Source organism: Ochotona princeps, chromosome 22 (genome assembly GCF_030435755.1).
Source record: "Ochotona princeps isolate mOchPri1 chromosome 22, mOchPri1.hap1, whole genome shotgun sequence".
Taxonomy (NCBI): domain Eukaryota; kingdom Metazoa; phylum Chordata; class Mammalia; order Lagomorpha; family Ochotonidae; genus Ochotona; species Ochotona princeps.
Window position 1 is genome coordinate 35,525,743 of NC_080853.1, and position 12,000 is coordinate 35,537,742.

The following is a 12,000-nucleotide window of genomic DNA, read 5'->3' on the forward strand; positions in this document are numbered from 1 at the left end:
GAGCAGCTGGGATACAAACTGGTGCTGGTACAACATCGTGGTGCATGTAAGGCGAGGACTTTAGCCACTAAGCTACAGCGTCTAAGCGACAGCGTCCTTCCCCACTTTTTTTTTTCTTTTTAATTTTTATAAAGTGAAAAGAACATTGTCCCAGCCTAGAAATCACCTCATATTCCTTTCTTGACGCCCATACAGCTATGGGAGGGCTTTTCCCAGATTCCGACTCTGCAATTTGGATCTTTATGTAAATGGATTCATAGAACAAATGCTCTCCTGCTCTGAGGACAGTAGTCTGTAGGATGCTAAACTCAGGACAAGATTATAGCTCTGCAGCCGTGTTGGTGTGGCCCGGCCCTGGGTTGTTCACTCTTCTGAAAAACCTAGAAGCTTCTGAGTCCCACAAAGGCTAGTGGCAATCGTTCACCCCTCGCTTACAGGGATCATGAGGCAGGAAAGCCCATGGAGAAGTCCCCGCCTTCTCGTCCCCACCTGTCTGTGTCCTTCAGGCCGGGGAGGGGGCGTGGACAGGCTGCCAGTCCTGCCGCAGATGAGGCACGTTCTGGGGTTGCTGCTGTGCCCGTCTGCTGCAGGCCTGGGGTTTACAGCTGATCTTGATCATGGCGGAAGATGACGATGGACCGCTGAGTGTGGACATACTACGTGTATGTTCGCATAGACATTCACAGTGGGGTGGCAGAGGCCTGGGGAGAGGTGAGAAAATGAGGGACGGCTGTATTCTAAATGGTGTCGGGTGGGAAGGTCACCCTGTCACGCTTCCCCCACTAAAGGAATGAACTTCTCGTGCACCTGAAGACCTACAACTTGTACTACCAGGGCCAGAATCTGCAGCTCCGGCACCGAGAGGTATGTGGACCCCGAGGAGGGCTGGGAGGCTGTGCCGGGAGTGCCTTGGCTTTGTCTCTGTGCCTCCTGGGTTTGAGGGACCCTGAGTCCTCCCCACCCCCGCCCCGGCCCAGAGACTGGCCTCTTACACATGAAGGATCTTAGTCTGAGTCCTGGGGATTTTTTGGAAGGAGATCACAGGCCCAGTTTTATCTTGAAAAGGGTTTTTTTCTGTTCAGAGCCTTCCTCTGGAAGCGTGGCTGGGCAGGTGGCACCTTCCGGAGGAGTGGACTTCAGGACATGAGCTGAGCCCTGAGCAGGATTCAGGAGCCTTGCCCGGTCCCCTAGGCAGGGGTCTGAGCGAGTCCTGAAAGTTCCCAGGGTGACCCTTGGCCTGTGCCCACAGCTATGGCAGTCGGCTGGCTACCTTCTCTGAACACCCTTTGTTTCCTGTCTAACTGCAGTTCCCACCACATCCTGAATCTAAGCTTACTCATCCTGTATCCATTTCTGTAAAGCCTCTTATCAGATAGACGGGAGTTATAAAGTCACCTGCTAGAGTAACTTATGCTTGATTGTTGCTGACTGATGTGGAGGTATGCAGAATTCTCTTTGAGACAGACTTTTGGGTTATCAAGCCATGATGATCCATATAAATCCTTAGCAAACGGTAGAGTTTCAGCTCCTAAAGCATGCTGGTTAAGCATAGGACGTGGACTGTGGTGGCCTTTAGCCACTCCCCTTAGTTCAAGTCCTGTTGGGGTTAGACTCTGCCCTTCAGGCTGTGGTCTGAGCTTCTGGAAGCTGTATTTCTCCTTGTCCTCCCACAGTTTCCAAAGGCTCCAGGTTGCTGCATCTCTGCCTGCCCTCTCGTGTTTGCTCCTCTCCCTCTGAGGAGGGTCTGAAGCTGAGACCTGTTATTCACTGAGCAGGTGCCATGATCACCCATAAGCCTTGTCCTGAACATGTGGCCAGAACATGGGTCTGACACCTGTGGGCTCTTCCATACTTCAAGAAGGTTTTTCTGAGGCTGGGATGAGGGAGCCAGACCTGTTAGATGCTGTCCCTGAGTCTTTCCTGTTGGTTTGTTAAGAGTTTTTTTTTTTTTTTTTAAGATTTATTTATTTTTATTGGAAAGGCAGATATACAGAGAGGAGGAGAGACAGAGAGGAAGATCTTCTGTCCACTGATTCACCCCCCAAGTGGCCGCAATGGCTGGAGCTGAGTCAATCTGAAGCCGGGAGCCTCTTCTGGGTCTCCCATGTGGGTATTGGGTCCCAAAGCTTTGGGCGGTCCTCGACTGCTTTCCCAGGCCACAAGCAGGGAACTGGATGGGAAGTGGAGCAGCCGGGATTAGAACTGGTGCCCATATGGGATCCCGGTGCGTTCAAGGCGGGGACTTTAACTGCTACATTATCATGCCGGGCTCTTGTTAAGAGGTTTTTTTGTTTGTTTGTTTGTTTTTAAAGGCAAAGTTACAGACAGGGAGGGGGAGACAGAAAGAAAGATCATCTATCCTTTGGTTCACTCTTCAAATAGCCAGAAGTGGGCCAGGCTTAGGCAGGAGCTATCAACTCCAGCTGGGTCTCCTATCTGGCTGGCAGGGACCCAAACAGCTGGGTCATCTTCTGCTGCTGTTCTAGGCACATTAGCAGGGAATTAGATCAGAAATGGAGCATTGGCACGCATATGGGATGCTGGCACTGCAGGTGGCTGCTTAACCTAATATGCCACAAAATCAGCTCTTAAAGTTGTTTGTTTTTTTAAAGATTTATTTACTTTTATTGGGAAGGCAGATTTTACAGAGAGAAGGAGAGACACAGAGAAAGATCTTCCATCTACTGGTTCACTCCCCAGGTGGCCACAACAACCAGAGCTGAGCCAATCTGAAGCCAGGAGCCTTTTGTGGGTCTCCCACACAGGTGCAGGTCTCAAGGCCTTGGGCCATCCTCCATTGCTTTCCCAAGCCATAAGCAGGGAGCTGCATGGGAAGCGATGGATATGAACCAGCGCCCCTATGGGATGCTGGCATTTGCAAGGCAGAGGATTAACTAGTTGAGCCATCGTGCTGGCCCTGGCCTCCAAGTCTTCTATAAATTAGTGCTTGGGCCATGAACAAGATTTGGTTTGGAGAAGATCCTATAGAACAAATCCTCTAAGTATTTTGTGATAAAAAGATGTTGTGGTCAGGGACAAAAACCGCTTCTTCAGGATAGAATGTATAAAAGTCACATTTAACCTCCTCCTTGTCAACATCTTCTGAGGACGGAGTTGGAATTCCTGCAGGATTTCTCACCCACCCCTTGGAGCGCTGTAATGTCACGTGAGAGCTTAGCAGCAGTGCCACCTTGTCCTGTGGTTATGCAATTTAATGAGCGCAGGCTCGCCCAGCTCACGGTCATGCAGCACCCCCTTTGAAAGAAGCAGGGGAGCCAACGAACTGGAGAATCAGCTTGGGGAAGTGCTGCCTCCCGCCTCCTCCATGCAGCACACGGGATTGTCACATACCCATTAGAGCAAGAAGCCCCAGCTTCCTAAAGCAGGGGGAGGGAAGGGAGCCCTCCAAGGAAGCACTTTGTTGAATGTGAATTCCTACAGGTGTGTCCAGTTAAAATGTGAAGCTATGACAAAAATATTTAATGTGATATGATCATAAGCATTTGAAAAGAGGATTCATTACTTGTTTCTGAGGCAAGTCTCCCTTTAAAAAGATACATGCTGACTACTGTAAAGCTATAAATATATAGAAAGAATTAGCATGTTTCTAATATGCATGGGCATATAGGAACTGGCGCCTGCCTTTGTGCTGTGCAGAGGTTGGCTGACGCCCCTCGTTGCCAGTTCCCAGGCGCCAGTGTCTTGGAGTCTGGGTATGGGAGGTGCAATGCGTGGCCTGTGGCTGGGGCTCATCAGGCCGGTGGCTTGCTCTGTGGGCAGGAGGAAGATGAGTTCATCGTGGAGGGCTTGCTGAACATCTCCTGGGGGCTGCGCCGGCCCATCCGCCTGCAGATGCAGGATGACAACGAGCGCTTGCGTCCGCCCCCATCCTCTTCCTCCTGGCACTCTGGCTGCAACCTGGCGACTCCGGGGTGAGTGGGGACAGGTGGGACTGGGAGGTGCCTGGGACGTTCTCAGCCAAGGAAGTGCCCCCTTCTGAGGGAGCCTGGAAGGGGGACTGCCAGACCTGTCTAGAGCCATTCCAGGCAGTGCAGCCAGCACTCTGCTCCTTGGGCCACACTTGGGGCGGAGTCAAAGTGTGGTGGTGATCAGTACCCTACGAGGCCTCTCCCACTACCTCCCCCTGCTCCCGAGCCTCCAGATCCCTACCGGAAGGGATATGAAGACTGAGCCTGTGACTCTGTGGCCAGCTGAGGAGTGGGCTGCACCTGTTGAGATCCCCCTTTGGCACTTTTCTAGAATTTGTGTTTGCAGGCCCCAGCACTGGCCCCACCCCGCACTCTTCTGGAACTTACTGAAGTTGACTCCCTCCAGGGCGTGCCGGCCCCACAGCCAGAACCACAGTGGTGTTTGCTCTAATTTCAGCTAGAGCTGCGCCCGCCCTACTGGCCCCATGGAACATTCTGTTAAACTCCACAGCCAAATCGACCTTTTTTTTCCCCCTACAATCAAGAGAAACCTACAGTGTGGCCATACTCTGGAACCAAGCTGGGTCCTTTCCAAGGAGTTTAGGGAAGAGACCTGTTATCTATGCTGCTGGGTACCAGGCCTTGGGTGGCATCAAACTGCCCTTTGCTCTCAGCATGTTCACTATATTTGGTGTTCAAATCCCAACCTTGAACTCCAGAAGACATTCCATTCCATTCCCTTAATGAGATGATTTTTAAACTTCCAGTTGGCCCCATGGCCTTTGGCTGGACTGTATGCTTTTCTCTTCTTTTCTCCGTAGCATCTTTAGCTAGTTTTGGTGGGGCTTGAATAAATTTTCAAGAATGGCAGCACCATCACAGATGCCTGCTCTAATAAAGCATATGCCTGGGCCACTGTGTTAAGAAGGATGCTGAGGCCAGTTTTCGCTGTGGCAAGAGAGAAGGGTATTGGGCCAGATTGCAGGAGTGACCACTGTGGTTGCAAAGTGTTTGTCACCCTCAAGAGGCCCTGACCAGATCTCTTCTGGGGCTCAGAGGTTTGGGGGTTAGAGAAAGAATCTTTAAAAAGTTCAAGGAAGATGTATAGTGTGTAAAACTATGAATGAATTGTTTTGCACCAAAATAATCCCATCTTCTGGTCCCACTGTCTATGAACTTGCCCTTGATAGAAAATCCCGTTGAATTGTCTTCCATTAAAACTCCCCTACCTGCAGCATGAGGCCCGCAGCTACTACTGGTGCCAGGAACCCACACCGTGCATGCAGGATGGTCCTGTGGTCAGGGTGGCTCTCCGGGCAGGCCAGCCCCTCTGTTGACTTGAGCCAGGCTGCTCCTATTGTCCTCTGTGGCTTTGGGAGTTACTTGCTAGTTGTCACAGCAAGCTCAGATGGGCTGCCTGTCTCCTGGTCCTTTCTCCAGTGTAGCTGAGGACTCTCCTTTTTGATGCTGAGAATGCTCCTGGCTGCCCAGAGCCTGGCAGTGACCTCTCTGTCGCTTGCCAGCTCCTTTAGGCTCCAGAAACAATCAACGAGTTATTCCTCTTGCATAAATGACCCTCAACTAGAATCCTGTCCTGAGAAACAAGTGGCCGTTATTTGGGTTTTGCAAACAAGTCATGGAGCCTGTTGGTGCTTAGAAACACACCAGTTTTGTTCTCGTGTTCTCGGTTCTGGGCTGCTGAATTGAGTGTCTGTGTTGCTAACAGATGCTGGAGAGAACTTTGCTCTCTGCAGGATCCCTCCTTCCCACCTGGGGCACAGCCTGGGAACTGGGCCAGTCTTCAAGCCACACGAGCAAAGCAGACCCTGGCAGAGGTGGGCGAAAGGGAAGGAGGGAGGAGGCCTCCTTTTAGGGGCTAAAGTGGTCTCCCTGCTGTTTCTGCCCTCCCCCCAGTGCCATTCTGAAGCCCCTCACCATGCCCAACATTCAGATCTCAGAGGTGGACGCCCCAGCTGAGAGCGAGCAGTCATTGAGCCCCACAGGTATGTGCATGGTGAAAAGGGGTGCCTCTGGTTAAGGGACCAACATACAAAACCCACTGTGGCAGATGCTGGGCACTTTGGTTTATGGGTTCATATGGAAAACCAATATGGCTCAGGGTTCAAAAAGTATTAAAAGCAAAGAATGAGCATCTTCCCACATCAGCCACCCATTATTGCATTTCTCTCCCTAAAAGCAACCTGACTGTATGTCCTGAGATGTTGGAGGCAAACACCTGCCTAGACATAAATACTTTGACATACCCTTGTAGACAGCTGTGAAGCTTCTGCATGCCTGTGCACATGGGATTACTATTCTGTTAGAAAAGATTTATTGGAGACAGAACACACACACACGGGGGTGTGAGTGTGGGAGACAGAGAGACAGATTTCCCTTTCTGTGATTCACTCGGTGTGGTGATGTGACAGTCGGGAGCTAGCAGTGCAGTTCAGCTCTCCCTTGTGCCTGGAGGATCGCCACTGCTTGAGCCATCACTGCAGCCCCCCCCAGTGCGCATTACTCGGAAGATGCTCCAACGTGGGATGCGGCTGTCCGACTCGGCAGCCACTGCTGGACCAAATGCCCACCCCGAAGTGGTAGCATTTGCACATGGCTGTTGTATCAGTTGATCTCAGGGAGTGATTCCTACAAATCCACGCAGCACTTCCTGGCTCTTGGCAGCTCTGCATTACTCTGTTATATAGAGAAATGACCAGTTATTTAATTCTTCCAATGGATAGACATGGCCAGTCAAGGCTCCAGCTGCTGGCCTTGTACCCGTGTCATTTCACATGTCAGCACATCTGTGTAAGATTCTTTCAGGTAGAGTTGCTGAATCTGAGGCTATGAGCATTTGTAATTTTGATAGATGTTATCAACTTACAATGTCTTTGTATTACATATAATAGATTACATGTATATAATAACTCAATATATTTTAATAAGAACATGAATCTAAATGAGATTCTTAATCTATGTGTTTTATATTTATAGATAAAAGATATGCCATAGGAACTCCATATATTTGTATTTATTGCTCTACTAAGGATCATTTTTCCCAGTAGTTTTAAGATTTATTTATTTTATTGGTAAGGCAAAGTTTGTACTTTTGTCTACTGGCTCACTCCCCAAATGGCTGCAACAGCCAGGGCTGGACCAGGCTGAAGCCAAGAGCCAGGAACTCCATCCGGGTCTCTCACATGAGTGTCAAGAGCCCAGGTTTGGGGCAGCTCCTACTGCTTTCCCAGGTACCTTGGCAGTGAGCTAGATTGGAAGCAGAGCATCCAGGGCTTGAACTGGTGCACACGTGAGATGCCGGCATCACAGGCGGCCACTTACCTGTTGCTCCACATGCCAGCCACCCAGAGCCCCAGTGTTTTTGTTGTGACAAAGCACACAGGACCAGCATGAATGACCAAATATGCAGTTCAGAGGGACAGACACACTGGTGCTGTGCAGTCACCACCACCATCCATCTCCAGAGATAGTCACTCCCCATTGCTGTGGGCACCTGCTCCTGCACGCTCAGTGTGCACTGTGTGTGGGGGCACTGTGTGGGATTTGTCTTCATGTGACTGGCTGACTTCACTAACCGTACCATTCTCAAGGTTCTGCCACATTGCAGCTTCAATTGTGCTTTTCTCAAGCCAGGCATGGCACTAGGTGCTATTTATGTATTCCCTTGTTTAAATTTTTTTTTTAAGATCTATTTATTTATTTTTATTGGAAAGGCAGATCTTACAGAGAGAAGGAGAGATAGAGAGAAAAACCTTCCATCCACTGGTTCACTCTCCAAAGTGGCCACAATGGCCAGAGCTGAGCCAATCTGAAGCCAGGAGCCTTTTGTGGGTCCCCCACACAGGTGCAGGTCTCAAGGCCTTGGGCCATCTTCCACTGCTTTCCTAAGCCATAAGCAGGAAGCTGGATGGGAAGCGAGGGGCTGCAGGGACATGAACCAGCGCCCACATGGGATCCCCGCATGTGCAAGGGAAGGACTTTAGCCACTAGGCTACCGTGCTGGCCTGTATTTTCTCATTTAAAGCCCCTTCCCCAAACCCCGCCCCCAGTCTGATGAACGCTTACTTATTAGCCCCATTTCATAGATGAGAAAACCGAGACACACAGAGGCTATAGTGGGATTGGACCATGGTGGAGCTGGGATTGAAACCCGAGGAGTCACTCTAAAGTCGACACTCCAAACCTTTTCGCGCTACTACTTCTCAGTAAATGATGCCCTGTGGCATTTGTGTTCTGGAAGGCAGAGGTGCCGAAGAAGGCCATCTCACTTCCCGCTCCCTTCCCAGACTCCAGGGGCCTGAAGCCTGTGCAGGAAGACACACCGCAGCTGATGCGCACACGCAGTGATGTCGGCGTTCGCCGCCGTGGTAACGTGAGGACGCCCAGTGACCAGCGGCGCATCCGGCGCCACCGCTTCTCCATCAATGGCCATTACTATAACCACAAGGTTGGGTGGATGGGGAGAAGGACATGGGAGGGGCAGCCTCGGGGATGGGAAGGACAGGTGCTTTCTTGGGCAGCTGTAATCTCAGAGCTGCGGACACATAGTTCCTCCTGGGACAGGCAGTCAGCCAGGTGCCTGAACCTTGCAAAACCTTGGGCTGGGGATAGGTTCTGGCCATGTTCCAAGCATGGCCTGCTGTGTCCTCGAAGGTCCCTGGAACACAGCTAGTGACCTTGCAACCCTAGGTAAATCTCTCTGAGTGGAGAGGCCTCGTGGTGGGGAATCCCAGTGGAGGGGCTCTTGTGAATGTTTGGTTTGGAGAGAAGGCTGTGATTTTCTGATCTGATCTCCCTTCCTCAACTTGGGTGCCAGACTGGTTCAATGAGCTTCCTGGTGGTGGTGATGGTGGTGTGTGTGAGGGGATGAACTGTGGCGGGCAGGCCTGGGGCAGCTTTACATCTACATCCCAGTGCTGGCAGGGTTCCCTGTTCCCCTGTGCCCAGCTGGTGGTGGCGTTGTGTGCCTGTCCCCACCCCTGCTCTGAGCTGGCCCCCTCTCACCGCAGACGTCTGTGTTCACACCGGCCTATGGCTCTGTCACCAACGTCCGCATCAACAGTACCATGACTACGCCGCAGGTGCTTAAGCTGCTGCTCAACAAATTTAAGGCAAGTTCCTGGTTTGAGGGGAGGATGGAGTCTCACGCGCGTCTTGGGGAGCCACTAGTGGGGTGATGGTGAGGGATATGGAGAGAGCGTGGGGATTTTTGGGGAAGGAGGTGCCAGACTCCACAGCATCAGCCCCACCTGGGAGCTTATTAGAAAAGCAGATTCCCTCAGGCCCAGTGTGATGGCTCAGTGGCTACACACTTACCCTGCACGCACTGGGATCCCATATGGGTGCTGGTTCGTGCCCTGGCTGCTCTGCTTCCCATCCAGCTCCCTGCTTGTGGCCTGGGAAAGCAGTAGAGGACAGCCCAAAGCCTTGGAAACTTGTACCCACTTGGAAGACCTGGAAAAAGTTCCTGGCTCCTGGCTGCAGATTGGTTCAGCTTCTGCTGATGTGTTCACTGGGGAGTGAACCAGCGGATGAAGATCTTTTTCTGTTTTACCTTCTCTTCACAAATCTGCCTTTCCAATAAAAATAAATGAATCTTTAAAAAAAGATTCATTTATTTTTATTACAAAGTCAGATATACAGAGAGGAGGAGAGACAGAGAGGAAGATCTTCCGTCCAATGATTCACTCCCCAAGTGAGCCGCAATGGCCAGTGCGCACCGATCCGAAGCCAGGAGCCAGGAACTTCTTTCCGCGTCTCCCATGTGGGTGCAGAGTCCCAAAGCTTTGGGCCATCCTCAACTGTCCTCCCAGGCTGCAAGCAGGGAGCTGGATGGGAAGTGGAGCCGCCGGGACTAGAACCGGCGCCCATATGTGATCCCGGCGCATTCAAGGCAAGGACTTTAGCCACTAGACCACGCAGCCGGGCCCAAAAATAAATGAATCTTAAAAAAAAAAAAAAAAAAAGCAGATTCTTGGGCCACATGTTAGGTATGCTGAATCTCCACGGGTGAGGCCAGGGAGTGTGTTTACAGATCTGCAGGGAGCCCTGGTGTTCACCAGTGCGGAAGAAGCATCAGGCCTTTTGGGCTTTGGGGCTCCTGTACGAGGCCTTGGGCGACCTTGGGAACAGAGTTAGGGAAACTCTGTGCACAAACATTGTGTAACTAGATGTGCAGTTACTCTGCGCTTTTCATCACCATCGTGTAATCCTTCAAGAGCAGGTCGTCTTGTTTTTAAAGGGGTCCAGAGAGCATGCGGCCCACGAGCACAGGCCCTGGATAAGACAGCCAAGTTCCTTTCTGGGATGCCTTTGCCTGAGACGGAGTTCTAGCTCTATGCTTCTCATTCCGGCTTCTTGCTAAGGAATGACCTGGGAGGTAGCAGGTGATGGCTCCAGTAATTTGGTACCTGCCACCCACTGAGTTGCCAGCTCCTGGCTTCAGCTTGGCTCACTCTGGCTGTCGTGAGCATTTAGGGAATCGACCAGCACATGGGGTTTGCTGTCTTTCTGCCTCTTCTGTCAAAGACATATGTGAACAAAAAGTACACAAGCAAGGCAGTTTTTTCTCTGTTAGATTTTAGCTCCCCTTGGCTTTCAGTTTCAGGGATGCTCTATCATTATGAGGTAGTCCGACTGTCCAGTTTTTTCATTTTGCTTAAAATCCATTATTTTCTTTATTTGAAAGACTTGATGACAGAAAGAGGCTGGGCCAGATCAAAGCCAGGAGGCTGAAACTCCATCCAGATCTCCCACATGGGCGGCAGAGACCCAAGCACCTGGGCCATCTTCTGCTGCCCTCCCAGGTGCATTAAAAGGGAACTGAATGAGGGCCCGGCGGGGTGGTCTAGCGGCTAAAGTCCTCGCCTTGAAAGCCCCGGGATCCCATATGGGCGCCGGTTCTAATCCCGGCAGCTCCACTTCTCATCCAGCTCCCTGCTTGTGGCCTGGGAAAGCAGTCGAGGACAGCCCAAAGCTTTGGGACCCAGCACCCTTGTGGGAGACCTGGAAGAGGTTCCTGGTCCCGGCATCGGTTTGGCACGTACCGGCCCGTTGCGGCTCACTTGGGGAGTGAAACATCGGATGGAAGATCTTCCTCTCTGTCTCTCCTCCTCTCTGTATATCCGGCTTTCCAATAATAATAAAAAAAAAATCTTTAAAAAAAAAAAAGAAGCAATGGCTTCATGTTGGAATGCTTAAGTCTGTGCTTTCAACCAGTTTCTTTTGCTTCTGGTCAGATTGAGAACTCGGCAGAGGAGTTTGCTTTGTACGTGGTCCATACCAGCGGTGGTAAGTCTGAAGAACAGTGTCCTTTGAAACTTTTAATTAACTCAAAATAGCAAGCTTAAAAAAAAACAACCCTCTGCCTCATTGCCTTGCTTGTTGGGTCCTGGAAACCTCTGAACACTGTTTGCCTTCAAAGCTGGCGGTGGGTGGGATGAGGCTGCAGGGGCAGGAGGCCCTGCTCGGGCATAAACAAACCTGCAGGCCCAGCGGGGGTTTTCACAAGAGACAGCTGGACCCAGTCCGGCACAGTGGAGTTGACTGAGAGGTCGAAGGCGCGATGATCTTGTTGGGGGAAGGGGAACACAGGGCCTGCCGTTACTGACACCTGTTTCATAAAGTTCATCTATGAAGCTGCCTCCCTTACGCTGTGTGGTCTGCCTGGGCTCCTGCCTTGGTCCCTCCTGGGAGGAAGGCTTCAGACCACACTCAGAGCTATTTCCGGTCTGTGTGCTTCCAGAGAAACAGAAGCTGAAGGCCACCGATTACCCTCTGATTGCCCGAATTCTCCAGGGCCCCTGCGAGCAGGTGTCCAAAGTGTTCCTGATGGAGAAGGACCAGGTGGAGGAAGTCACCTACGATGTGAGTCACCATGAGGCCGGTGGTCTAGCCAAGAGGGTAATGCTTTGGTGGGGTCTGCAACTGTGGAGAGTGCAGTGGCTGGGTGGGGTGGGGTGGGACGGGACGGGGGCAGCACGACCTTTTGGCCAAGGACCCAGCTCCTCTTTCTGCTGTTCTTGAAGACAGGTTGAGAGCGAAGCCCCGTAGG

The 12,000-nt window shown here is 51.4% G+C and overlaps 2 protein-coding genes across 6 annotated transcripts in view; both read left to right on the forward strand.

Annotated features, from left to right (window-relative positions):
* The window catches only part of LOC101535390 (cystatin-9-like), a 269,014-nt gene that overhangs the window by 51,455 nt on the left and 205,559 nt on the right, over positions 1-12,000 (forward strand). The gene's annotated exons all lie outside the window — the stretch shown is intronic.
* RASSF2 (Ras association domain family member 2) overlaps positions 1-12,000 on the forward strand; it is a 31,854-nt gene that overhangs the window by 17,874 nt on the left and 1,980 nt on the right. For all 5 annotated transcript variants that reach the window (XM_004593339.2, XM_058679497.1, XM_058679499.1 and 2 more), the window contains 7 exons: positions 789-864; positions 3,781-3,932; positions 5,844-5,932; positions 8,234-8,394; positions 8,957-9,058; positions 11,186-11,237; positions 11,692-11,813. In XM_004593339.2, coding sequence (XP_004593396.2) covers positions 789-864; positions 3,781-3,932; positions 5,844-5,932; positions 8,234-8,394; positions 8,957-9,058; positions 11,186-11,237; positions 11,692-11,813 — 754 coding nt within the window. The remainder of the gene's footprint in view (positions 1-788; positions 865-3,780; positions 3,933-5,843; positions 5,933-8,233; positions 8,395-8,956; positions 9,059-11,185; positions 11,238-11,691; positions 11,814-12,000) is intronic.